At 48.8% G+C, this 26,133-nt stretch overlaps 1 protein-coding gene across 3 annotated transcripts; it reads right to left on the bottom strand.

Annotated features, from left to right (window-relative positions):
• Positions 1–224: 224 nt before the first annotated feature.
• Positions 225–25,919, bottom strand: CNR2 (cannabinoid receptor 2). 3 transcript variants are annotated; one of them, XM_029949198.1, is made up of 4 exons: positions 25,781–25,919; positions 22,548–25,306; positions 10,628–10,754; positions 225–2,535 (listed from the first exon to the last, which is right to left on the bottom strand). In XM_029949198.1, exon 4 carries the CDS (start codon positions 2,488–2,490, stop codon positions 1,417–1,419), a length of 1,074 nt encoding a protein of 357 aa, XP_029805058.1. In that variant the 5' UTR covers positions 2,491–2,535; positions 10,628–10,754; positions 22,548–25,306; positions 25,781–25,919; the 3' UTR covers positions 225–1,416. The 3 variants fall into 3 exon arrangements, with proteins under 3 accessions (XP_029805058.1, XP_029805057.1, XP_029805056.1); XM_029949197.1 differs by having other exon boundaries at positions 25,211–25,306; XM_029949196.1 differs by lacking the exons at positions 22,548–25,306; positions 25,781–25,919 and adding an exon at positions 11,776–12,093 and having other exon boundaries at positions 10,540–10,754.
• Positions 25,920–26,133: the final 214 nt, after the last annotated feature.

The raw sequence follows: 26,133 nt of genomic DNA, 5'->3' as shown, positions 1-26,133 counted from the left end.
ATTCACTTGACCTATCATTTCCTTCATTGTACTGCTAGTAATGATTTTCGTTAGTAGAAAATCACCATCCCACCAGAATGTAGAATGTAAGCTCCACCAGATCGGGTAAGAGTCTCATATATGGCTACAAACAGGACCTAGTACAAAGCCTGGCACGTATTTGTGAGATGGGTGCATGAAGGAATGAATGAATGAATGAATGAATGAATAGTGGACACCTTGTCTTGTAGATATTAAGTGAAGACATGTTTAATCAACATCTTTCCTTTTATTCTGTCTATGGTCCCACATAATTGCATTAGAATTCCTCTGTAATCTTCCCCACCAACACCAATTTCTCTTGCCTACTGTGTTAAGCTTCTTTGGTAGGAACCCAGCTGATATGTAAACTAAGGATGTCCGTGAATCTTCGGAAGGCTGGGGCTTCGTTCTTGCTGGAGATAACAGACTGCGGGCTGTCAGTCCCATGCCCGGCACCTAGTAAGAGAATTTCTCTCTCTTCCCACTTGCATTGTTTATTTATTATTATTATTATTTTTTTGCTATAAGGGTGTGGAGGAGACAAGAGAGGCTGAATTGAGGAACAGCTGGGAACAGTTTGGGAGCTCATGAAGTCTTAGTGAATGTCTTTCTTTTTCCTGGAGTTACGTTAGACAGGGGCACTGCTTGCTTCCAGGGGAACCAATAGGACTTCACAGGGTCAATAAAACGCTCTGAAAATTCTGTTTCGAACAGGGCCACCTGCCCCTGTGTTCCCCAGGGACCGAGGTCACAGTGACTGTGAGTGGATGTCAAGGGGGGCCATCACCCTAATAGCAAGATTCCCTGAGCTGGAAGCTTGTCAATTACCTATGAAAGAGGTGGATCAACACCCTTGAGCCCCATCATACCAAAGTTCTTGGTTCTCCGTAGGAGAGGGTGACCAGAAAGTGGGGTCTTTCATAGCCTTAGAGCCAAGGAGGCCCCGACAATTAAGCAAGAACAGGGTTGGACAGCCATCCCATCTGATACTTTGAGACCCCAGGAACAGAATCCATTCTTCTCAGATTCCATCCGTGTCCCTTGTTACTAAGCCTGAAGGCTCCATCTGGCCCCTGTGGTCTCTGGAAGATGCAAGCACTAAGCCATCTCATGGGGGAAGTTCTCCTAACCTGACGTGCACTGAGCCTGCCCAGGCCTCTTGCCCACGTTGCCTCTCCTCATGGGGCCTAGCGACCCAACAGTGTGAGTGCAAATAGGCATGGCCAGGCTACCTGCCAAGGGTGGGTGCCATCAGTCATCAGCGGAAAGGGTTAAGTGTCCAGGCCGCTGGGAGTGGCTCAAGTCAGACAATAGGGTTCAAGGCTGCTCTCTCTCCTCCAGGGAGTGAAATGATTGGTTCAGCACGTTTAAAACTGTGAGAGGCTTTGTCAGCAATCAGCAGTACGGTTCTCTGGAATCTGGCCACGGGTTGATTTTCACATCAGCCTCTGTTTCAGTGACTGAGGACCTGGGGACCTCTTTGTTTCCTTCAAGCCCACGTCTCCGCAGGTGCTTCCTCCAGCGGCCCAGCCAGTGGTGGGCAGAGGAGCGGATCTCCCTACTCCTCAGGGCATAGATAATGGGGTTGACCATGGAGTTGACAAGGCAGAGCAAGGAACAGAAGGCAAAGACCTTCTTGACTTGGTCGCTTAGGGTGGCAGTCAGGCTGTAGACCATGAGGGCCAGAACCGGGAACCAGCATATGAAAAGCACAGCCAGCACCACTCCCAGGGTCTTGGCCAACCTCACATCCAGCCTCATCCGTGCCATCCCTGGAACCTGGCTGTCCTGGTGTTCAGCCAAGCTGGCTACATGCTGATGAGCCTTCCAGAGGACATGCCCATACGTGTAGATGATGCCGAAGAAGAGGAAGGCAATGAACAGGAGCCAGCCCAGCAGATAGTCATTGGGAATCAGGGGGAAAAGCTCAGAGCAAGGACTGGGACAGCAGGTCCATCCCATAAGGGGCAGGTAGGAGACCAAGGCTGAGAGGACCCACATGACGCCCAGGGTGGCCAGTGCCCTCCCACGGGTGAGTAGCGCTTTGTACATGGGTGGGTAACACAGACAGAGGTAGCGGTCGATGGCAGTCAGCAGTAGGCTGCCGACAGAGGCTGTGAAGGTGATGGTCACGCTGCCAATCTTCAGTAGGAAGACAGCCTTAGAATCTATGCCGTGGAAGACGTGGAAATTTACAAAGTTGCAAGCAAAGATCACACTGGCCAGGAAGTCGGCCACAGCCAGGCTGCTGATGAACAGGTATGAAGGCTTCCTGCGGAGCCGGTGGTACGACAGGATCAGGTAGAGCACGGCCAGGTTCTCCAGGGCGCTTAGCAGGGCCAGGGAGGTGCACAGCACCGCAATAGCGATCCTTTGGGAACCATTCAGGACCATGTAGTCTTTCATGGGGTCAAAATCCAAGCCACCTTTGCACCCATTGGCTGCCTCCATCACCCAGCGTCTCTCCATGGGGTGGGTCCCTTGGTTCCTACTGGGCTTGCCAAGAAGCCTTTGCTGTGGTACAATGAGAAGAAGAAATGAGTCTTTTTCAATTAGCATCATAATGACTTTCCACAATCACCAGCTCTGGCCAAGCCCTTTACCCGTGTGCATGGATCTTATGTTTTTGTTTTTTAAAATTATTTAAAAACATTTTTAATGTTTTATTTATTTTTGAGAGAGAAAGAGAGAGACAACATGAGCAGGGGAGGGTCAGAGAGAGAGGGAGACACAGAATCTGAAGCAGGCTCCAGGCTCTGAGCTAGCTGTCAGCACGTGGGGCTCAAACCCACCAACCGTGAGATCATGACCCGAGCTGAAGTCAGACGCTTAACTGACTGAGCCCCCCAGGCGCCTCTGGATCTTATGTTGAAATAGCAATTTATACTTTTCAGGTTTTTTTTTAAAGTTTGGTTTTTTGTTCCTGTGTATTTTGTATCCTTGGTCCATTCTACTGGGTCACTAGGTCTGTACTGGTTTTGCTGTAGGAGAGGCCTGTGGGAATTCAAGAAGCAGAAGTGGCCTGCAAGGTTTTGGTCTTTTGTTTTCAAAAAGACCAATTCTGAGACTTCCCTTTTAAAGTAAGAGAAATCTCCAAGGGCCAAAAACTGAGAGGAAATAAAAACCAAGAAAAAAACTGGAATCCAGAGTGATAAGATGGGAGGGGATTTTTCCGTTGGTGTTTTGTTCTCTTTTGTTTGTGGCTTTGGTAAGTAAGACGCTGAAGTTTTCACAACAAAAATGTCTTTGGTCTCGTGCCAGTAGGATTGCCAGATAAAATAATAGAAATCCAGATAAATCTGAATGTCAGATAATGAATCATTTTTTTAGTATAACTGTGTTCTAAATGTTGAGAAAAACTGGACCAGGGCTCCCAAATATCGGAGCGGACATCATTAGATGTGATTAAAAAACAAACGTAAAATTTCTCTAGAGGGATAGATTTCTATCCAAGTCACCCAAGTTTCCCTCATGGAGAAGCACACAGAATTTGAGCTCACGATGCAAAATAACGAAATCCATGAGGACCAGTGAACAAGTTAGCAGATGGGTAGAATGGGACTCCCCAGGACTCTGTGTCATTCTTGGGAATATGTTTAATATAATTAGACAATAAGGGCTCAAAAGCATGAGTACATGAATGGGAGACTATCTAGGCAGATTTTAAAAAGTATCAAGTAGACTTTCTGGAACTGAAAAATAAAGGCTTTGAAAAAAGAAACTTTAAAGGTAGGTTTAAGAACAGAAGAGATTGGTTGGAAAGCATTGAGCCCCAAGGGAGAGCTGAAGAGATTTCTTGAAGTGCAGCAGCAAGAGACAAAGGATGAGACAGATAAGAGAGAGGTCAGGAGGCAGGAAGGGTTGAATGAAGAATCCTCAAATATATCTAACTGGAGTTCCAGAAGGGAAAAATAGAACTAAGGGTAGGCATTGGGGAGGCCATGGGGGAAAGTGGTAGTGGAGAATCATCTAGAATTCTTCTCAGATTCAGAAATCAGAGTGAACGCTGAGTGGAATTTTATTTTATTTTACTTATTTCATTTTATAAGTATTTAAACAAACTTTTAATGTTTATTTTATTTTTGAAAGAGAGAGAGACAGAGCATGAACAGGGAGGGGCAGGGAGGGAAAGACAGAGACACAGAATCGGAAGCAGGCTCCAGGTTCCGAGCTGTCAGCACAGAGCCCCATGCGGGGCTCAAACCCAGGAACCGTGAGATCATGACCTGAGCCGAAGTAGGACATTTAACCGACTGAGCCACACAGGTGCTCCTATTTAATAAGTATTTTTTAAAGTTTATTTATTTATTTTGAGGGTGGGGGAGCACACGCATGCAAGTGAGGGAGAGACAGAGAGGGAAAGAGAGACCCCCAAGCAGTCTCTGCACTGTCAGCACAGAGCCCTATGTGGGGCTCAAACTCACAAACCTTGAGATCATGACCTGAGCCAAAATTGGATGCTTAACCGACTGAGCCATCCAGGTGGCCCCCGAGCAAAATTTTAAAAACAAATTTCACCTTCACGTATATCATAATAAAACTTCAGAACACCAAAGACAATGAGGAAAATTTAAAAGCAATCAGACGGAAAGGACACAATACCTGCAAATGAATCATAATTAAATTTAAAAGCTGATTTTCTAGTCGGAACAACAGATGCCAGAAGAAAGAGGCAGGAGGGGGGTAACTAAACCATAACTCAAAATAAAGAAATACAAGTATCTAGAATAGACTTTTCCTCTAGGAATATTTAAACAATATGCCATCGCCAGAAAGAAATTTTTCATAGAGGGAAGAATAGGAAGGCAAGAAGGAACTGTGAGCAAGTAAATTGCTAAATGTGTGTGTAAATAAAAATGACTGTTTGTATAAAGCACCAACAATAATACTAATGACCAGTTTGGAGGGTATAAAGAAAAAATGGAAGTAAAACTGTGAATGACAGTAACACAAGTCAAGTCAGAAAGAGTTGAAACTTTGTTCAGGAAGTGAGTAAAGGCACCGATCTACTTTAGGATTTTGAAAAGCAGGCCTGTTTAGCTCTTACCTGGTTGACTTTGATAGTTTGCTAACTGGGCTCCCTGCTTTTAACCAACCCCATCTTTAGTCTACTTTCAACACAATAGCTATAGTGATCCTTTTATCTATCTATCTATCTATCTATCTATCTATCTATCTATCTATCTATCATCTATTTTATGTCTTTTATTTATTTTTGAGACACAGAAAGAGACAGCATGAGCAGGGGAGGGGCAGAGAGAGAGGGAGACACGGAATCCGAAGCAGGCCCCAGGCTCTAAGCTGTCAGCACAGAGCCCGACATGGGGCTCCACCCATGAACTGTGAGATCATGACCTGAGCCAAAGCTGGACACTTAACTGACTGAGCCACCCAGGCGCCCCAAGAGTGATCCTTTTAAACTATGTCAGAGAGGGGTGCCTGGGTGGCTCAGTTGGTTGAGTGTCAGGCTTGGGCTCAGGTCATGATCTCACGGTTTGTGGGTTTGAGCCCCACATCGGGCTCCGTGCTGACAGCTAGCTCAGGGCCTGGAGCCTGCTTTGGATTCTGTGTCTCCCTCTCTCTCTGACCCTCCCCTGCTCACATTGTCTCTGTCTCTCAAAAATAAATTTAAAACATGCAAAAAAAACCTATGTCAGAGAGTACTACTCATCTTGTATCTTGTATAGGACCATTCCATCTGGTGTAAAAGCCAACGTACTCATAACGGCCCAGAGGGCTTTATGTGTTCTGGCCCTGTTCCCTCTCTGATCACCCTAATACCAGGCTTTCCTTGGTCAGCCAGCTTTAGCCATCCTGGATGCCTGATGGGTCTAACCTGCTGCCACAGGACCTTTGCATGGGCTGTCCCCTCTACCTGAGCACACTTTCTCTAGATATATGCTTGACTTAGTTTCTCATCTTCTTCAAGTCTTGGATCAAGTTTTACCTTTTCCATGACCTCCTTCTTCCCACTCAATTTAATATGATAACTCACCCCAACCTCCTGCTCTTCTGGTCCCCCCTCCCTCTGCTCCATGTTTTTTTTTTTACCCATATCACTTATCACCCTCTAGCATATACTTTACCCTACATAACTTACCTATTTATTATGTCTTATTGCTTATTGTCTGTTATTCCACTAGAAATTAAGCTCCATGAGGTCAAGGAGCTAGTTTGTTCACTGATACAAGGTCTTAGAATAGTATCTGATACATAATAGGTACTCAATAAATATTTGTGGACTTGAAGTGACATGAAACTGAATAGTGACTGACTTTAACATTCCTTTCTCAGAAATTGATATATTAAGCTGACTACATGCTAATTAACAGAATGTATAATATTTGAACATGCAATGAACAACCTTGATTAAATAGTTCATACGAATGGGCGGCTGGCTGGCTCAGTTGGTAGAGCAATCAACTCTTAATCTCAGGGTTGTGAGTTCAAGCCCCAAGTTGGGTATAGAGATTACTTAAAAATAAAATTTAAAAAGTAGTCATATGTGGAACTCAGCACTGAAAAATTAGAGAATATACACTATTTTCAAGCAAATGTGGACATTTACCAAAACTAGATAAGTCTTAGATGAAGAGTAAGTTTTAACAAATTTAAAATAATCTGTAGCATACAAACCATGTTCTCTGACCACAGTGCAATTTAAGAAATGAAGAACTTAAAAAATATAATTAACAAACTTCATAAGTATGAAGCTTTAAAAACACTTCTGAGGGGCGCCTGGGTGGCTCAGTCGGTTAAGCGTCCGGCTTTGGCTCAGGTCATGATCTCACAGTTTGTGGGTTCGAGCCCCGTGTTGGGCTCTGTGCTGACAGCTAGCTCAGAGCCTGGAGGCTGCTTCAGATCCGGTGTTTCCTTCTCTCTCTGACCCTCCCCTGATTGCACTGTCTCTCTCTCTCTCAAAAATAAATAGAAAGCATTAAAAAATAATAAAAAAATAAATAAAAACACTTCTGAATAATTCTTGTGTCAAAAAACTATAAAGGGAATCAGAAAATACTTAGAATTGTAACATTAAAATGTGTGGGAGGTATCTGAGCGGCACGGAAAAGGAAATTTGTGACCCTATGTGCTCACAATAGAGAAGGAAAAAATGTGTTGAACGTCACAACATTAGAGAAAGAACAGCAGCACAAATACAAAGAAGACAGAAGACAAATCATAAGGGCAGAAATTAATGACATAGGAAAATAATGGAGACTGGAAAACACTGAAGCTAAGTTTTTGAAAAGGTAAGAAAACAGGCAGAGGCGCCCTGGTGGCTCAGACTTTGGCTCAGCTCATGATCTCACGACCTCACTGCTCATGGGTTCGAGCCCTGCATTGGACTCTGTGCTGACAGCTCGGAGCCTGAAGCCTGCTTCAGATTCTGTGTCTCCCTCTCTCTCTGCCCCTCCCCTGCTTGTTCTCTCTTTCTCTTTCTCTCTCTCTCAAAAACAAATACTTTAAAAAATTAAATAGTCAACCCTCAGGAAAGATTTGTTTTTTTAATTTTTATTTTTGAGAGAGAGAGAGAGAGAGAGAGAGAGAGCACAAGTGGGGAAGGGGCAGAGAAAGAGGCAGACAGAGGATCCGAAGTGGCTCCATGCTGACAGCACAGAGCCCGATGTGGAGTGCAAATTCATGAAATGTGAGATCACAACCTGAGCTGAAGTCAGACACTTAACTGCCAGAGCCAGCCAGAAGCACCCTCAGGAAAGATTTCTGGAGAAAACAGGAGAGAACCCACATGTAAGAAAAATAATGGCATGAAAGAGAAATGGTCAATGATCCTTTGTTGTTGTGGTTTTGGGTCAATGATCCTTTGAAAAGATGTTTAACCTCAATAACATCCACAGAAATGTAGGTTTCACTCTCATCAGATTGGTTCAAAATTAAACCTGAGGGGGCACCTGGGTGGCTCAGATCAGGACCCCAGTTCGTGAGATTGAGCCCCGAAACTGTCTCTGCGCTGACACTGCGGAGCCTGCCGGGGATTCTCTCTCACTCTTGTTCTCTCTCTCTGCCCTTCTCCCACTTGCATTCTCTCTCTCTGTCTCTCTCACTCTCTCTCTCTATATATATAATTGAATAAATTTTAAAAAATGAAACCTGATGATACTGCGTTTTGGAGAAGGCTCAGACCAACAAGAACTTTCAGCGCAACGCGGGGGGTGTAAGCCGGCATAGCCACTTAGGAGAGCAGTTTGGCAAAATCTGGTGCAGCTGCTGTGCCTCTGCCCTTGGACGCACCAGTTCCTCTCCCGGGAATACGCCCCTGAGCGACTCTGACACGCACGACCGAGAAGACACTATAAGGGTGTTCATTTAACACTCCTGTTTCTATTTACTTACTTACTTATTTTTTAAGTGACACGCGGCCCACACGAAGCCTCCGCGGGGCGGCGCTAGCCCATCCGGGCCCGGGACGACGGCCAGGGCAGGGCACAGCGCGCAGCGCCACGACAGGCCGTCCCGTCCGCTCCGCCGCGCAACCGGAGGCCCCACGGTTTCCCAGACAGCTCTGCCTTCTTGCCCCGCTGCCTGCACCTAGGCCCCGGGGTTCCTTTCTCCGGCTCACCTTCCTCCTTGACCTTCCTTCCGGACTCATCTTTCACCCAGGGAAGGCTCCCTCCATCCCCCATCACACGGAAGCTCCCGGTCTTACTCTGCGGATGTTGTAACCAGTTCTGCCCCAGGCTTTTCTCCAGCCGGATGAATAACTGCACTAACCAACCTTTGTATGCGATTTAAATTCTACAAGTAATTTTCACAGCCACCATCTACTTCATACAGCTTTACAATATAAAAATTATGGTTCTTGTTCTTTCATAGATAGAGTGGGCTCAGGGATGTTAAACAACTTGGCGGAGGCCCCACAGCTCGTCAAGGTCAGGGACTGGGCCTTCATCACTTCTGGTCTTACACAACGCCTGCTGTCTACACAGTAGGTGCTCAAAAACTCCCTAATGAATGAACCCCATTTGGACAGAAAGGGGCTGCCTCGTGTGGGGTGGACCCCAAGTTAAGAGAGGAGGGAGCACATCCTGTAGATTCAAATTCCAGCAGGATGGCTTTGTTCAAGATACTGAATGCCTCAGTTTTCTCATTTCTCATCTGTAAAATGGGTTTTGTGAGGATTTTGGTAAATTAATATACTCTTTGAAAGTGCCGCCGCCGCTGCTGAGCATCTTCAAATGGGGATAATTCACTGACTCCATGAGGTTCTTAAGAATAACGTGCTGGGGGTGCCTGGGGGACTCAGTCAGTTGAGCATCCGACTCTTGGTTCCTGCCCAGGTCATGACCTCACAGCGCATGAATCTGAGCCCTGCGTCAGGCTCTCTGCTGATGGTGCAGAGCCTGCTTGGGATTGTCTGTCTGTCTGTCTCTCTACCCTTCCCACATCTCTCTCTCTCTCAAAATAAATAAATAAACTTAAAAAATAGAATAACATGTCTGACACCTCACAAGAGCTTGATAAATGGCAGACTTATTATAATACAGTGTTTAAATTTTTAAAAATTTTTTAATTTTTTTTTTACTTATTTTTGAGAGAGAGAGACATTGTGAGCAGGGGAGGGGCAGAGAGAAAGAGGGAGACACATAATCCAGGGCAGGCTCCAGGCTCTGAGCTGTCAGCACAGAACTCGATACGGGGCTCGAACCCACGAACCACAAGATCATGACCTGAGCCGAAGCTGGACACTCAACCAAGCTACCCAGGCACCCCTAAATTTTTTAAAAATGTTTTTAATGTTTATTTTTGAGAGAGAGCGAGCGAGCGAGTACGGGAGGGGCAGAGAGAGAGGGAGACACAGAATCTGAAACAGTTAGAGGCTCTGAGCTGTCAGCACGGAGCCCAACATGGGGCTTGAACCCACGAACCATGAAATCATGACCTGAGCCAAAGCTGGACACTCATTTGACTGAGCCACCCAGGCGCCCCCCGTGTTTGAAAATGTTTAAGAGAGTGGGACAAGTTTTACGGCCGATGGCCTCCCTATCCTGTTCCTAAGCCGGGTAAAATCTGAGTTCATATCACTCGTGCCCTCTGCAAGGACACGCGAGGAACAGACCGAAAACCTCCCATCTAATCCAGCTCCATCATTTTACTACTAAGAAAGCCGTTGGGGGGGTTGTAATCTCCCGAGGTGACCCAACAAAACAGCAGCAGACCCTAAACCAGATGTCACCTCCCCCCAGATCACAAGACAAGACTTGTTCCGTAGGCACAGGGGGGACCCCACCTACCGAAGTGCTTCCCTGACCCAGATACAGTTTGCTGAGTGTTGCCAAAGTCACACCTGAGCTGAGACAGGAAATGGTGCCAGCCGAGTTCTCAGCCCTGGTCACGAATGAGTGACAGACGGTGCAAGTCTTTCTTGGTTCCCACGTCCCCGCACTGTCACTTCTGGAAGCTTACCCCCTGCACCCCGCTGCCCCAGCCAACACCCCCGCCCCCCCCGCCGCCGGTATTTCCCTTAGAAAACAGTCCCCTTCCCACCAGAGCATTACTTACCCCACGCACAGTCCAGCCTAGAAGAGGGACGCCGGAGAGGTGGCTGCCGGCATTCTGTGCCTCCCCTGGGTCTGGCGTGACCACTGACCTGTGGCCTTGTCCAAATCTGGCAAGGGCAGGAAATGCAGGCCTTCGGATGGAGGGTCTAACAAGATGACATCCGACAGCAACAGGATGCAAAGAGCAACAGGAAAGCGGCCTCCTGTCTGGTTTCCCTGTGGGTGGATAGAAATACCTTCTGGAGTCAGAGCATCTGGCCTTTGTCCAGGGCAAGGACCCGCCTGAGCTCCCAGCGCAGGGACGGACCCAGGGTGGGCTGCGCGGCAGGGGTATAGCCGTGGCTCATCATGTGACTCTGGGCAAGTTCCTTTGGCTTTCTGAGCCCCTTTTCTCACTTATTTTTTTTAGTGCTTACTCATTTATTCTGAGAGAGAGCAGGGGAAGGGGCAGAGAGAGAATCCCAAGCAACCTCCACACTGTCCGTGCAGGGCTCGATCCCACGGACCTGTGAGATCATGACCTGAGCTGAAATCAAGAGTCGAACGCTCGGCAGGCTGAGCCTCCCAGGGACCCCCAGCCCCTTTTCTCATTGATGGCGATGGCAGTGACAATACCTATCCCATTTTCCTTGGAAAAACCAAATGGCTGGTGACCTCCAGCATGGCTTTTTAACCCAGTGAGCTGTCATGGGGATAGCGACCCTTTCGGAGTGTGTGTAAGACTTTATGTCTGTACATTTGACGGGAAAGGGTTTATGTTTTTTATCGTTGGGTCAGTGGAGTTCCCTGATAGTAAGAACCAGCAAGTCACCCAAAGCCATTTTGTGACCTGACTCTGTACAGATGCAGGATTAAAAGAGGACCAACCGGGGGCGCCTGGGTTGGCTCTGTTGGTTGAGCATCTGACTCTTGATTTCGGCTCAGATCATGATTCCAGGGTCATGGGACTGAGCCCTGCATTGGGCTCTGTGCTGAATGTGGAGCCTGCTTGAGCCTCTCTCTCTCCCTCTGCCCCTCTCCCTGCCTCGCTCTCTGTCTTAAAACAAAACAAAACAAAAACCAACCAAGGGCTATCCCACCTAAAAAAATGTCAAAGCCCCCAAACTACCTGACACTCTTCTCAGACAGCAGGTCCAAGCCGCAGAGGGTTGGCAGCCCTCATGCTTCGCGTCTGGGAAGGGAACCTTCAGGTGGGGGGACGTGAGGGTGTGGGGGTGCCCCTGGGGGGTTTTCCTACCTGAACTGAAAGTGTGAAGTGAAAGAATGAGTGCCATGGTGACAGCTGTCCTCACGTTCCGGCTGTGTTTAAAGCCCAAGGGCACCAGGGACAAGGATCATGCCCTTTGATTGTGGCTACCACACCTGCAGTGAAAAGCTGAGATTGGAGGTCAGGAGTGGCCCTTCCTCTCTCTGACCAGGAGTGCGGAGGCCTGGGTTCTAGTTCCTGTTCAGCCGCTGATCATCATTGGACAGCTCCCTTCTCCTTTCTGGGTCTTTCTTTTCGCATCTTTAAAGCAGGTGTGGGGGCACCTGGGTGGCTCAGTCGGTTGAACGTCTGACTTCGGCTCAGGTCATGATCTCATGTTCGTGGGTTCGAGCCCCACATCCGGCTCTGTGCTGACAGCTCAGAGCCTGGAGTCTACTTCGGATTCTGTGTCTCCCTCTCTCTCTGACCCTCCCCTACTTGCGCTGTCTCTGTCTCTCAAAAATAAATAAACATTAAAAAAAATTTTAAAGCAGGTGTGTAGACTGGTGATTTCTTAGGTCTCCTCCGGGAAATTCACCATGTTGAATCCTAGACCTCTCCGGATTCGAATCCAGCGCTCTACTTCATGGGCTGTGTGACCTTGGGCGAGTTACCTCACTTCTGTTTCATTCATCTGTAAACCCGTGAGAAACACCACCGCATTGTTGTACAGATTAAGTGACTAATGTTTCCTAAATTCATGGCCCTATGCCTGGCTTACAGTACATGTCCAATAAAAGGTGGGAAAGGATTCAGTTGAGTTAGTTTATCAGATTCTTACAGAATTCTGTGCTCGAGGCTTTCTGACCTTCGTCTGAGAGCTGAGGCAAATAGAAAGATCTCTGTTCATTCTTTTTTTTTCTTTTTAATATTTTTTTAAACATTTATTTAGTTTTGAGAGAGAGAGAGAGAGAGAACAAGCAGGGAAGGGGCAGAGAGAGAGAGAGGGAGACACAGAATCGGAAGTAGGCTCCAGGCTCTGAGCTGTCAGCACAGAGCCTGACGTGGGGCTCGAACTCCAAAACCATGAGATCATGACCTGAGCTGAAGTCAGATGCTCAACCGACTGAGCCACCCAGGCGCTCCAATGTCTACTCATTCTTAGCTGACACTTTACCACCACGAAGGCCAAACCATCACATTTTTAAAAATCTGTTGGACCCACATGACCCTCTTGGCCTGCTTCCCATCAGGCTGGGCTCTTGGCACTCTGCCCAGCTGTAGGACGGGAGTCATGGGGGCCTTCCTTCCACATTTCTTCTCCTACTTCCCTTCTGTGCTTGATAGCACTTGGCTGCAAGTTGCAAGGAAGTTCTCCCAGGTTGGGGCTGTTGGCTATTGTCCTTTGCCCAAATCTTATCTATTTTTTTTCAGGTCCTGTATCAAGGCTACCTTCTCCAGGAAGCATTCTCTGGTTTCCCCTAACCCCTCCAGGTGGTTGAAACTCATCGAGTCCTGCTGCATGGATCACTGTCTACCTTCTGTTATTTGTATCAGTAATACTTGTCTCCTCTTGCTTCCTGGATTGTGAAGCTTCTAGTTTTGAGAGTTGAATCTGGGAGAGGGAGGGAAGACATCTTTGTATTCTAGTCGCCCTCACACCAAAATGAAATTCTTATGATGAGGGGTTCTGAGCTAGGCTAAGCAGCCCTCATGGAGGTGGAACTCAGCCCAGGTAAGCAGGACAATTTGGTGGCCCCAAGCCACCACCCCCTCCCTGTTCCCAAGCCATGAGCGACAGTGTCCCTCGGCCCCATCCCCCCTCCTCCTGAGCCTCACCATGAGCTTCTCACCATCGTGCTCCTTACCCAGGGAACCAGCCTTCTAGAAAGAGATGGGAACCTTAAATGGCAGATCTAAGGCAGAAAGTGAGCCAAAAGTTGGCAACTGTCCAGGCTCTTTTATTGACCTTGTGAATAGACCACTACGGTAGTCATCCCAGAGAAGGTGGGACAGCTTGTGGGTAAAGGAACCTAAAATCTCTCTAGTGATATGGGAGTCAGTTAAGCATCTGACTTCAACTCAGGTAATGATCTCGTGGCTCGTGAATTCCAGCTCTGCATCCAGCTCTGTGCTGACAGCTCCGAGCCTGGAGCCTGCTTCCGATTCTGTGTCTCCTCTCTCCCTGCCCCTTTACCACTCATGCTCTGTCTCTCTCTCAAAAATAAATAAACATGAAAAAAAAAATCTCTCCGGTGATGTAAGCCCGAGGAAAAGTTTATGGATATGAGGCACAATATGGAAATTGCCCTAGGGGAGAGATGTGAAGGGCTGCCTAGACTGATTTCTTTTATTGATTTATTTAAAAATGTTTTTAATGTTTATTTATTTTTGAAGGAGAGAGAGAGACAGAGGGTGAGCAGGGGAGGGATAGATAGGGAGGGAGACATAGAATCTAAGCAGGTTCCAGGCTCTGAGCTGTCAGCACAGAGCTCAACGCAGGGCTTGAACTCATAAGCAGTGAGGTCATGACCTGAGCCAAAGTCAGATGCCCAACCGACTGAGCTACCCAGGTGCCCCTCTTTTATTTTTTTAATTACAAAAATTATTTTTAATTTGAGAGAGAGAGATTGAGAGCAGCGCACATGCAGGGCAGAGGGAGAGATAGAGAGAATCCCAAGCAGGCTGCATGCTTAGCACAGAACCCAACACTGAATTGGGTCCCACAACCCTGGGATCGTGACCTGAGCCAAAATCACGAGTCTGACCCCTAACTAACTGAGCCACCCAGGTGCCCCCAACTGACTTCTTTAATACATTCTTCCTGGGATTTCCAGCACCTGAACACAGAGCTTGGCATAAAGTAGGCACTTAAATATTTTAAAATCAACATGTTGAATGAATGAACAAATATGTCCTAGTGGGAAAAAAAACAGGCTTCTTCAGAGAGACTTTGTATTTTTTTCCCCTCCACTACCAGGAAGTTCAGAGCTAAATACAATGCAAACCTGAAGTCCCGGTTCATTCAAGGTCGATTCCTGATTCATCTCTTCTTTCTTTTCGTGGTTTCTAATGCTTCGCTTTGATTTCCACTGCCCTAATTCATAATAAAGGCCACTCCAGTTCTTTAAGTGAAGGATTTGTAATTCTTAGAATTGGTGCAAAGGATCATCATTAAGGCCTTTCTCAAACATCTAGCGGTTGGCAAAGAAACTCATTCCCCATGAGTCTGCCCTGTGGGCCTGGAAGTTTCCGGCCTGTCTACTGTTCTTTCCTGTTCATCGCTGCCACCCAGGGGTCTATGGGGTCACCACCTGCTGTCTGGACCCTCGTTCTCCCTGGACTTTCCTTTCTCATCATCTCCAGCCTCTCTCTTGGGAGGAATTAAGCTAAGCGGTGTCTGAGGCCTCTTTCCACTGTAGCAAAGGCGAAAGGGCCAAAGCCTCGGAATGAAACCTAGCCAGCTTCAAGTCCCAGCGCTGCCTCAGGTGGGCTGTGTGACCTGCGGGCAAGCTACTCAAACCCTCTGAGCCTCTTGTTTGTTCTTCCGTGACTGGGGAAACTACTACCACCTGCATTCTTGATGTGCAGATTAAATAATGATCTAAAACAATGAAGCAGGGGCGCCTGGGTGGCTCAGTCGGTTAAGTCTCTGACTTTGGCTCAGGTCATGACTTCACAGTCCATAGGTTTGAGTCCCACGTCGGGCTCTGTGCTGACAGCTCAGAGCCTGGAGCCTGCTTCCTTCTATGTCTCGCTCTCTCTGCCCATCCCCTGCTCACTGTCTGTCTCTCAAAATAAAGACATAAAAAAAAATTTTTAATAAAAAAAATAAAATAAAATAAAACAATGAAGCAGTAGCGCGAGGGCCTGAGTGGACTGGAGAGTGTGCGTGATGCAGTGGAAAGAAAAAGGCCCCAAGTTGGGATCGATGCTCAGGGTTTGAGCCCGGCTCTGGCACCGGTTGGTGCTACGGAGAGGTCACTTTCTCTCCCTGTCCGCTGTCTGAAAAGATGGAAGGATAATGTTGACGAGGGCTGGGCATTGTGCTGAGGCGCTCCACACAGGGTCCCGTTTAGACCTCAAGACAACTCTGCAAGGCTGGTGTGATTATTTTCCATATTTTCCAGATGAGGGAGGTGGGGTTCAGGGATGTAAGAAACTTGCTGGGTGCCCTGGGAACCCGTGCTCTAGCACATTCCTCTGAAGACCCAGGGTCCCCTCCTGGTGTCTTATGGTCTTCACATTCTTTAATTCTTGGTAATTGACTGACTGATATGAAATCTTCCCGCAGGACAATTTTGTTGAGTCTTTTCAGGTATCTTCTTCCTTTTATCAACTACCTGATACTTCAGCAATTTCCTTTTCAGAGAATGAAAAAACAATGCCCACAGCCATATCGCATCTGACAGTTGGCACAGTGGGGAGGGCTCATGATGTTATCTGAAGCAGATAGCATTTCTTGAGCAAATGTGTTCAGAGAGGGCAAGTCACTTACCCGAAATTCACAGCAAGTGACAGGCAAAGGTAGGACTTGAGCCGCCGTGCTGTAACAAAGTCAGGGTGGTAAAGGGACAAGTGAGGGGCCCTAACAACAGCCACAGCCAATCATTGCTCTTTAGCCCCAGGGGCAAACTGCAATGTTTCTCTTTCTGGCTTTTTCCTCTTCCGGCCAATTTCACACGGTAATGCCTCCCTTGCTTATGTGAGTCTTATCCCCGTCGACCCAATGGAGGCCTGAACTCCTCACCCCCAAGCATTCGCCAGTCAGGCTCCTGGGCTTTGGAGTCAGACAGACATGACCTCCAGTCCTGGCACAGCCAAGTGTTAACTTTGTGCCCTCAGATAAAGTCACTTCTGGGGCACTTGGGTGGCCTAGTTGGTTCAGCATCCGACTTCCGCTCAGGTCATGATCTCCCAGTATGTGGGTTCAAGCCCCGTGGAAGGCTTGCTACCCTTAGCACAGAGCCCACAGCCCACTTCGGGTCCTTTGCCCCCTCCCCCGCCCCCGCCCCCACTCTCTGCCCCTCCCCCCTCATGCTGTCTCTCTCAAAAATAAATAAACCTTAAAAAAGATCACTTCATTCACTTCTGTTCCTCTGTTTCCTCATCTGTAAAATGGAAATAACAAATAGTACATGCTTCACCGGTGGCCGTGAAGCTCGAGAATTGAGATAGCATCATGCTTAATACAGTGTCTGGCACACAGTAAGCCCTCCAGGCAGATTATATATATGTAACATACCGTAGAGACAATATATATATAACGTGTGTACGTATTACACTTTCTCCTCACTTCCCCCAAGTTCTTTGCTGATTGACACCGCGGGACAACTTCATTTCTGCCGTGCCCTTGGGCTGGTGGAGGGGGGTCAAGGAGAACAGGGCGGTTGAGAGGCAAGATGGAGGGTAGGACAGCGTCAGGGGAGCAGAGGGAGAAGGTCCTCTTTCCATTTGGGATGTTTGGAGCTGAGTGAACCGGAAGCTGAGGATGTGCCCAGAGCCTGATGGATTATTAACCAGGCTGGGCGAAGCCAGTGGGCACCTGCCAGCCTGTGACTGGGAGAGAGCCCTGGGCCACGGAGACGGGATTCCGGCTCCAACCCGGGGTAGGAATGAGGGCTGGGTAACCTCGGGGGACCAGTCCTCTTCTCGGCGTGCCTGGCGGCGCCAGGGAGGGGCTTTTGATGACATCTCAAAGGGTCCTTCCTTCCAACTTGAAGTTGTACGATTAAGCACAGGAGGCGGGGGCGGGGTGTTGTTAGCTTGCAGAAGAGCTGGCATGAGAAACTGAGCTCGGGAAAGCCTGGCAGCAGACCTCAAACTCTGTGCTCTCTGCACCCCTTCACCATCTTAAAAACTCGCCAGACCCTAGCGGGCTTTAATGGATACAGGGTCCATCTTTCACTCTTCACTGTACTAGAAAAGAAAACTGAAAACTTAAAAAATATGTTTAATAAACGTATTCCATGTTAATAGAAATAACCTATTTTTAAAAACTATTTATTTATTTGAGGGCAGAGCGTAAGTGGGGGAGGGGCAGAGAGAAAGAGGCGGACAGAGGATCCTAAGTGGCTCTGCGAGCTGACAGCAGCAAGCCAGATGCGGGGCTCGAACTCACAAACCACCAGATCGTGACCACAGCTGGAAGTCGGACGCTCAGCGGACAGAGCCACCCAGGTGCCCCTAGAAATAACCTATTTTTAATGAAAACAGTTTTGGGGGAAGGGAAATCTCTTAATTGTCTGGCAGCCGGATTCTCATCTCTGCTTTTGCATTCAGCCTATTGTCATATGTCATTGTGGTTAACGTACGTAAGGAAATGAATTTGTCACCGTCCTTTACTACTTCCTTTCTGGCAGGCTCTCCAAGAGGCTTTTTACCTGCATCGTTTCCTTTATCTTGCAAACCGCATTTGGGGATGGATTGTCTTATTTTCCCTGTTTTTAAGATGAGGGCACTGGGGCCCAGCTGGACGGATTTGCCCAAGGTCACACAACTTGCAGGTGGCAGAGTCAGAACTCCGGCCTCGGTGGCCGTGCTGGTGGTGGACCCCGTCCATGGGAGGGACGCACGCACTCGGGGCAACAATCTCTTCCCTTTCCTTTTCATCCTTTCCTCTTTGGACTGTTCGCTCCAACCTTGGCCTCCAGCACCACCCTTAGCTACTCCGGCAGTAGAATCTCGGCTCCAAGAGAGCAGGTGCTCATCGTCCGTTTTGTTCACGACCGTGCCTCAAGGGCCTGGCACACTGCCTGGCACACAGCAGCTCCTCAAGTAATTGTTTCCCGAATGAATCGGGAAGGACTTCTCTCTGACGCTTGTGAAAATCCTCTAGGAGGGTGACCTTCTTCAAGATTTTCAAAGGGGACACAACTGATTTACTTATAGAGGGGTGCCTGGGTGGCTCAGTCAGCTGAGCATCCGACTTCAGCTCAGGTCATGATCTCACGGCTTGTGGGTTGGAGCCCTGCATCGGGCTCTGTGCTGACAGCTCGGAGCCTGGAGCCTGTGCCTCCCTCTATCGCCCTCTCTGCCCCTCCTCCACTCACACTTTCTCTCTCTCTCAGAAATAAATAAATAAAAACATTAAACAAATGTATGGGGGAAAGAGGGCTGGTGGAATATATATCAGCAGGAAAAACATGCCAGGCTTGACATTTCAGAAGTGATTCTCTAAGGATCTGTGACAAGAGGACACAGGACGAGTTTTTCTGAGACCCACCTGTCCTGTTGAAACGTGCAGGAGAGGGCGGGATTGTGGGGGACTGTACCTAAATACCAACAGCTTGCTGTGCGCCAAGCGTGGCTCTGCGTGTGAACTCAGGGAAGGTGGCGCTCAGATCATAGGTTCCCTGTTGCAGACCCAAGTGAAGTGACTTGCCCGAGGTCATACGACAGGGTGGCGCCCAATTCAGACCCAGGGTCAGCTCAAAATCATCAGACCTTCTGCTCCCAGTTACTCAGTGGTCCCTGCAGCTTCCTCCTGAGGATCTCTGTCCTTTTTTGGGAGGGCTTCTTGAAATTCTGGGAGTAGCATCAGGTCCCCTTTTTCCTGCTTTACCACATCCCGGGGTTCAGGGTCTCAGGATGGGGCATCTGATGACAGGTGTCTTAGTTTTGCCCTAATAGGGAGCTCCCCTGTGATTCAGGGCATGTTTTTCTTTTCTATAAAAGGCCTATACCTCTCTTGCAAAGAAAACCTGCCACAGAAAATTTTGGAAACTCAGTCATGTTAAAAGTCTACATGACTGGTAACAGTGCAGGGATCTCCCTGACCTGGAGGTGAAAGCTTGGTCGTTGGTCACTGGCAAGTGTGTGTGTGTGTGTGTGTGTGTGTGTGTGTGTGTAGCAGCTGGTCGCCCCTTCTGACCATGAAGAGCTCTCTGTGGGGAAAACAAGGCCTTATAACCATGGGACCGAGAGGTGTGATGATGGGGACTTTCGTGGTGGCTTCTCCCTCCAGCAGAGAGTAGGCAAGGGTTAAATGAGTGGTTGATATTCTGAATCACCTGCAGCTCCCCCCAGGCTCCTCCACTTCCTCCTGGCTTACTCAGATCCCAAAGGGTGTGGGCCCTGCCCTAACCTTGATTCTGGTTGTTTCTAGTTGCACAGTGAGGGCTTGCAATTCAGACCAGTTCTTCAAACAGAGGTGGGAGTGGTGGGGCGACAGAGCCGTGGAGGCTCAGCTCTTGAAACACACAGGTGACCATGACAATAATGGAAAGTAACACCGAATGAGCGCTTACTGTATTCCACGTGCCGGACACCATTCTATGCCCTGTGCATACTAACTCATATATTCTGCATGACAAGCCAACAAGGGGATGGTGGGATTCCCATTTCATAATTGAGGAAACTGGCACCAGCAAAGGGGCTGATTCCCAGGGCTTCAGGCCACTAACATCTGTGGTGACAAAGTGACTAGAGAGGGTCCCAGAGACAGCTGGCACAGGCTGAAGAGAAGCCAGAGATGAGCCAGACATCTGGGGAGGTGATCCTCACGCACACTCCGCCCACTGCTTTCTGATAGAGTGAATTATGTGCATTTGGTGGATCTGTTTGCTTTGGGCCCTGGGACAGTGAGGAGGAAAGCATGTCACCATTTCTGGTCTGGGATTTGGGATCAGACCCAGCATACGGATTCCCTCGGTACACTAACTTGCAAGGACACCTGGATTTCTTGCTTCTGTAAAGATAGGTGGCAAATAGATACAGATCAACTGAGAATAAGAAGGAAATTTACAAGCAGGCTCTGTACTCTCAGCACAGAGCTCAACATGGGGCTCGATCTCCCAATCGGTGAGATCATCACCTGAGCGGGTCGTCAAGAGCTGGATGCTTAACCGACTGAGTCACTCAGGCGCCCCTACAGACAGAGGGTTTTTAGGAGGCAGCCCCAACTCGTGGCTGTGAGCGCTGATTCTGCCTCTTATTAGGTCTGTTGTCTCTCTTCTAATTGCCTCACCTCCCTGAGCCTCAGTGTCCTCATCTGTAAAATGGGTACAATGAAAGTACTCAGGGTTGTTGTGAGGAGTATACGAGGCAGGTGGCATGCCGCAGATGCGTAGCTCAGTAGCTGGCTGGCACTTAATCTACCTTCAGTTAATGTTAGCCACTCTGTGTCCTGTCTGTGTGTCAGGTTATCTAAGGGTCCTTCCCAAAGCTGAAGGAGTAAAATAAAATTGAGTTAAGGGGTCAGACTAGAATATCTCCAATCTCTTCTGACTTGGGAACCCTTTCCCAGTAATATATAATGTTAGAAACCCCAATAGAAATTATTTGAGCCATTTTGTAATTTTGTATGATGGCTCGTGAAAAAGGAAGTGATTTTAAGTTAAATGTACTCTTTTCAATATGCGTATGATTTCAGAATTTTCCCTGTGATTTATTTAAAACGATTTAAATTATATGCATGATGTGTGAAGGTAACTTTGGACTTCTCCCCACTTTCCAAGTCACGACAGAAGAAAACGCCTGGTTGGTGAACGCATTTTGAAGTGATGTTATATGGGGACCCAACAGATATTGCAATGGGCTGAGAAGTACCAAGAAGATGGGAATCACTTTCATGACCTGAGGGTTTGAATTCTTTTTTATTAAAAAAAATTTTTTAATGCTTACTTATTTTTGAGAGAGAGAGAGAGACAGAGTGTGAGTGGGGGGAGGGGCAGAGAGAGAGGGAGACACAGAATCCAGAGCAGGCTCCAGGCTCTGAGCTGTCAGCACAGAGCCCAACATGGGGCTTGAACTCAAGAACCATGAGACCGTGACCTGAGCTGAAGTTGGACGCTTAACTGACTGGGTCACCCAGGTGCCCGAGGGTTTGAATTTTTGCATTTAATGCTTAAAAAGTCAATTTGTATTGACTTTTTAAATTTAAAAAAATATGTATATTTAAAAATATTTTTTTAATTCTTCATGGCTTTTTAAAAATTATTTTTAAATTTTGTTATTTGAGAGAGAGGAGGTGGGAGGGGCAGAGAGAGAGGGAGACACAGAATCTGAAGCAGGCTCCTGGCTCTGAGTTGACACAGAATTCAAACACACAACCCTGAGATCATGACCTAGCCGAAGTTGAACACTTACCCACTGAGCCACTCAGGAGCCCTAAATTTGTACCTTTTTACAAAGAATCTTATATTTGTCACAGGCAAGAGAAAATAATCTCAGGTCCCTATTTGCAAGCCTCTCGCTGCACTTATTTGCCTTGCCAGTGTGGATCACCTTTATGCCTAAGGCAGGAGAAGAAAGAATACGTGTTATTTTCTCTTTTTAACAATCTTTGAAATGTTGGGAAGCAAAAGAATTTCCCTGAAATGCTTTGTAAGAAACTTGATCTGATAAACACAACTTACGAATCTGGAGGCAAATTTTCAGAAAAGGTATTATCTTTCTTCTTACTTCCTTGTCTTTTTGACATCAGAGTTCCTTTTGCATCCTGTCTTTAATCATTGGTTCAATAAGGGTGTAAATTAAATAATACACAAGTAAGAATAAGACCAGTGTAAAACCATATATATCAGCCAAAGCCACACTACTCGCCAAATAAGAAACATCCTGGGTGGGAATTCATCAGGTCTCATTCATTTGATCACCACTAACTTCTGCTTTTGATTCTGTTTTTCTTAAGAAGCTCTTACACTGAGAAAAAAATATTTTAAATAGCAAAATAATTATTCACTATTTTTTTTTAAATGGAAACAAGCACCACGAACTTCCGGTGTGTGGCCCCTCTGGAACACCTTCCTCCTTGTTGGGAAAAGCTGGTGGAAAGTAGTAGAAACACAGACCTGAGCCTGACTCTGGTCTCTGCCATTTACCTGCTGTGACTGAGCCTCGGTGACCTCATCTGCCAAGTGGGGATTATTTAGACAGGACTCATGTGAAGTCTTGGAGAAGGTCCGTGAGACGCCCCCTGCACCCCCTCCTGGTTCTCAGCAGACCGCCATCTCCTGCTCTCAACTCTGCCAGATTTCCGGGACCCAGACAGATCCACGGAGACACACAGAGGACAAGTCACTATCTAGCAGAAGCAGCACCCTGCACGCAGCTGTGGTTCTCGGAGGAACTTTGGGGTGGCCCCAATCCCCCAGGGAGAGGAGGGTGGGTGGAGGGGGGCCTGTAGCTGTAGTGGGAAGGGCTGCCTTTGACTCACTGTGGGAGCAGACATTGGGGGCCTCCTCCGGAGGGGTAGGAGCAGGTGGGGGGAGGGGGAGGGAAGCAGCAAAGCCCACAGGACACTCGGCCCAGCCCATCTCTGTCCGGGGGCCTCCCCAACATTCTTGCGATCTGGGTGGGACCCCAGCAGCCTTCCTTCCCAAGCTTGGCTTTAACGACACTGGGGGCTCCTCCCCTTCTGACCTACCCGGTTGATGATCTGCCCTTTTCTGCCATTTTCTTTCCTGGGCATTTGGGGTGTTCCCTGGATGGGGGAGGGGCAGGATACACCCCAGGCACTGTCGACCCTATCTCTGCCCTGGAGATGGAGGGAAAGGGAATTATGGTCTTCAGTTTTCTTTCCCGTGCTCAGCTGGAGGAGGGCTCATGCTTCCTCAAGCCTGCGTTGCACCTTAGCGGTTGCAAGGCGCTCTCCACACCCGTTCTGTTTGCCTCTCACTGTGGGGTAGCCGGTTCTAGAGTCAGACAGACCCAGGTTTGAGTCCCGGCTTTGCCGCCTGCCACCAGCTGTGTGACCTTGGGCAAGGTCTCAGTCCCGTGTGAGCTTCAGTTTCTCACCTCGAAGGCGTGGGTGGTGAGCGTCTCTCTCACAGGCTGCTGTGAGCCCCGGGCCAGGTGAGGCGGCCCAGCTAGCGGGGTTCCAGTGTGAAGCGAACTCTCCCTAAATGGTAATGTAAGAAAATGAACTTCCCTTTGCGGCAGGTTGGCAATGTTTTGCTTCATTTTCCGAGTTGGAGAAACTGTAGGTTAGAAAGGTGATTGACTCACCACCAAGGCCACCTGACTCATTGGTAAGGGGGACTTGTGTCTTCCACAGGATTCAGTGACTGCTAGCACAGGCTTTGGAGCCCAGAGAGAGGGACTGGACACGGGCCACACTCTTCCTTGGCCAGTCGACCTTGAACGAGTCACCATTACCTGTGAGCCTTGATTTTCCTTCTCTGTAAGATACGCTGCCTGTCTCCCTTCAGAGAGCAGCCTTGGTGTCTCCAGGCTCAGGGACGTTTTGCAGGGGACAAGTAGAAAGGAGAAGCTGTCTGTAGATAGCCCTTCTTTCTGTCCTTCGTGAGAACCTGAGTTCTGTGTGGTTAGGTGGGTGTCCGGTGGGTGGGGAGAAGAGCCTACATCTACATCCAAAGCCAAGGACCCAGGGGAGATGGCCCCAGACTAAAAGGAGCCAGAGGTCACAGGCCCTTTGAGTGTTGACATCCTGGGCTCTGCTGCCTTGGGGAGATGGGGTGCTGGGGTTCTGGGGGACGTTACCGGTGGCTCACCCTGAAGTTGAACCCAAGGCATAGTGCTTTCAAATCTTGGCAAAGAACCTGGACTCCAGGCCTGCCAGGGAAGTGGACAGGGTTGGACTTCAGGGGATCAGACCCCTTTGGACAATGGGCATCTATCAGAGGAGGGACCAGGCTGGCCCGAAGGCCAGGCTCCTCCCTTGTTCTCTGCTCTGAGACCCTAGGACGCCATGCACGATGCTGGAAGGCAAGGGATGCTCCCTACACACCGAGACTCAGTTTCTGGCCAGCCCAGTAAGGTGAGAGCTTAGAGTCCTATGGAACGGGTTTTAATAAGAATGAATAAAGAACATTCTGTACACACCTGAGAGCAGTGGGGAAGACTGAGAGGTGCGCCAAGATGAGGAGGGAACGGAAGAGATACACTGGGGGGCTCTGCTCGGCTGGGCCGTGCTGCCAGTTTGCCCACCTTAACCACCTGGTCTCAACCCTCCCAAAGGCAAAGGACATGCTTCATTGGTAGAAATTGATGCTGGGGCCAGAGTTGTGGGGGCGCTGCCTCCCAGGGACTCCCCAAATTCCTCCGTAGCCCCTCTGCTGGCCTTTGTGTCCTCAGGGTATCTCCGTGCCACCCATTCAAGGGAAAAACAGCCTGCAGATTCATCATCCTTATTTCTACTCCTCGGTAGGAGCAGATGGTGTGAAGATCAGAGTCTCCACTGTGGTCGTTTGCTGAGCCCGGTACCCACCTGAGGCCAGCATCGTCCCGCCAGCCCTCACCACAGGCCCCTGAGTGCTGGTCTCGGGCCCAGCGTTCTCAGAAGATGGAGCCAAAGGGGAAAGCAGGGGCTGAGTCACCCCCACTGAACCTCCCCTGGGGGCTGGCCCAGGACACACTTGTAAACACGACTGTCCTGCTAAGTGGAACGTCCACGGAGCGGACCGCTGGCTTCCTGGGTCTAGCATGGCTCCAACACCAACCACCCAGCTGCCCCCAAACAGACAAACTGTGCTCCCTGAGCCTCAGCCTCCCCCGCTGCCGAGCAGAGGGGCCCTGTACTCACCAGATGACCTCCAAGGCCTCTTCCAGCCGATCTTTTGGGGATCTTTCTGGGCCCCGCTGTCTGCTCATTAGACCTGACCTTGTAGGGCAGGACACCCTGGTGGGGAAAGGGTGGTTGTGGAGCAGAGAGTCTGAGTTCAAGCCACTGCCTCCCTGAATGGTCATGTGACATTAGGTAAGTCCCTTACCCCCCTTGGTGGGGCGGAGAGTGATAACCGTACTGACTGCAGACCGTTGCTGTGAGGGTTAAATACGGCTGTGTGTCGGTGACTACCTCCTTCTGTCCTGACCTTGCTGGTCCCGTCCAAAGGGGAGGACCGCACCCGCCCTGAGCTTTGCTGTAGCTGGTCCTCAAAAACCTTAGGAGCCCTCCTCACATGCCATCAGTTTCCTGGCCCCGCGCAGGCCCTCCTCCCAGCCTCTCACGTCCCTGGAGGGAAGGGGTAAAGTAAGAACACAGGTTTTCTGGAAGGCAGCTGTGCTAACAACTCTACCACCAGCGCCACACACATCGCAGTTTTCTGAAATGAGGAAGAAGCCCCAGACACAACGGCTACAGACAGCTACTCACGGTGCTCTGTGGCTGAGCTCCCCGATCCCGCTGGGCGTCGCGGAGTCCTGGCGGTTGTTGTGTCTAGGACCTGGCCCTGGGTCCCAGTCAGAGCTCCTGTTGAACACCCACCCCAAACAGCTTTCACTTGCTTTTGCTCTTTTTCACAGATGAGTGAGTATGGGGAGGCCTGGCCTTCCGTCCCTGTCACCACTTCCCGTCTAGGTCACCAGTGCCACAGGATTCTTGTCCCTGTAGCTGTTTCTCACAAGGAACTCTGTGTAGGGCATAGGTATAGGCCCTGGAGGCAAGGGACTTGGGTTCTAATCCAACACCGCAGTTATGGCCTTGAGCAATTCACTTAACCTTCCTCG

The sequence above is a fragment of the Suricata suricatta genome, chromosome 8 (assembly GCF_006229205.1).
Source record: "Suricata suricatta isolate VVHF042 chromosome 8, meerkat_22Aug2017_6uvM2_HiC, whole genome shotgun sequence".
Taxonomy (NCBI): Eukaryota; Metazoa; Chordata; class Mammalia; order Carnivora; family Herpestidae; genus Suricata; species Suricata suricatta.
Note: the sequence above shows the minus strand (reverse complement) of the source record. Positions and strands in the feature narration are given on the sequence as shown.

Excerpts from the sequence above, each read along its gene's own strand:
- CNR2 (XM_029949196.1), bottom strand. The coding sequence starts at position 11,812 with ATGGCACTCATTCTTTCACTTCACACTTTCAGTTCAG. Across the intron at positions 10,755-11,775 it reads ACTTCACACTTTCAGTTCAG|GGAAACCAGACAGGAGGCCG; the intron begins GTAGGAAAACCC and ends ATCCACCCACAG. Across the intron at positions 2,536-10,539 it reads TAGGCTGGACTGTGCGTGGG|CAAAGGCTTCTTGGCAAGCC; the intron begins GTAAGTAATGCT and ends ATTGTACCACAG.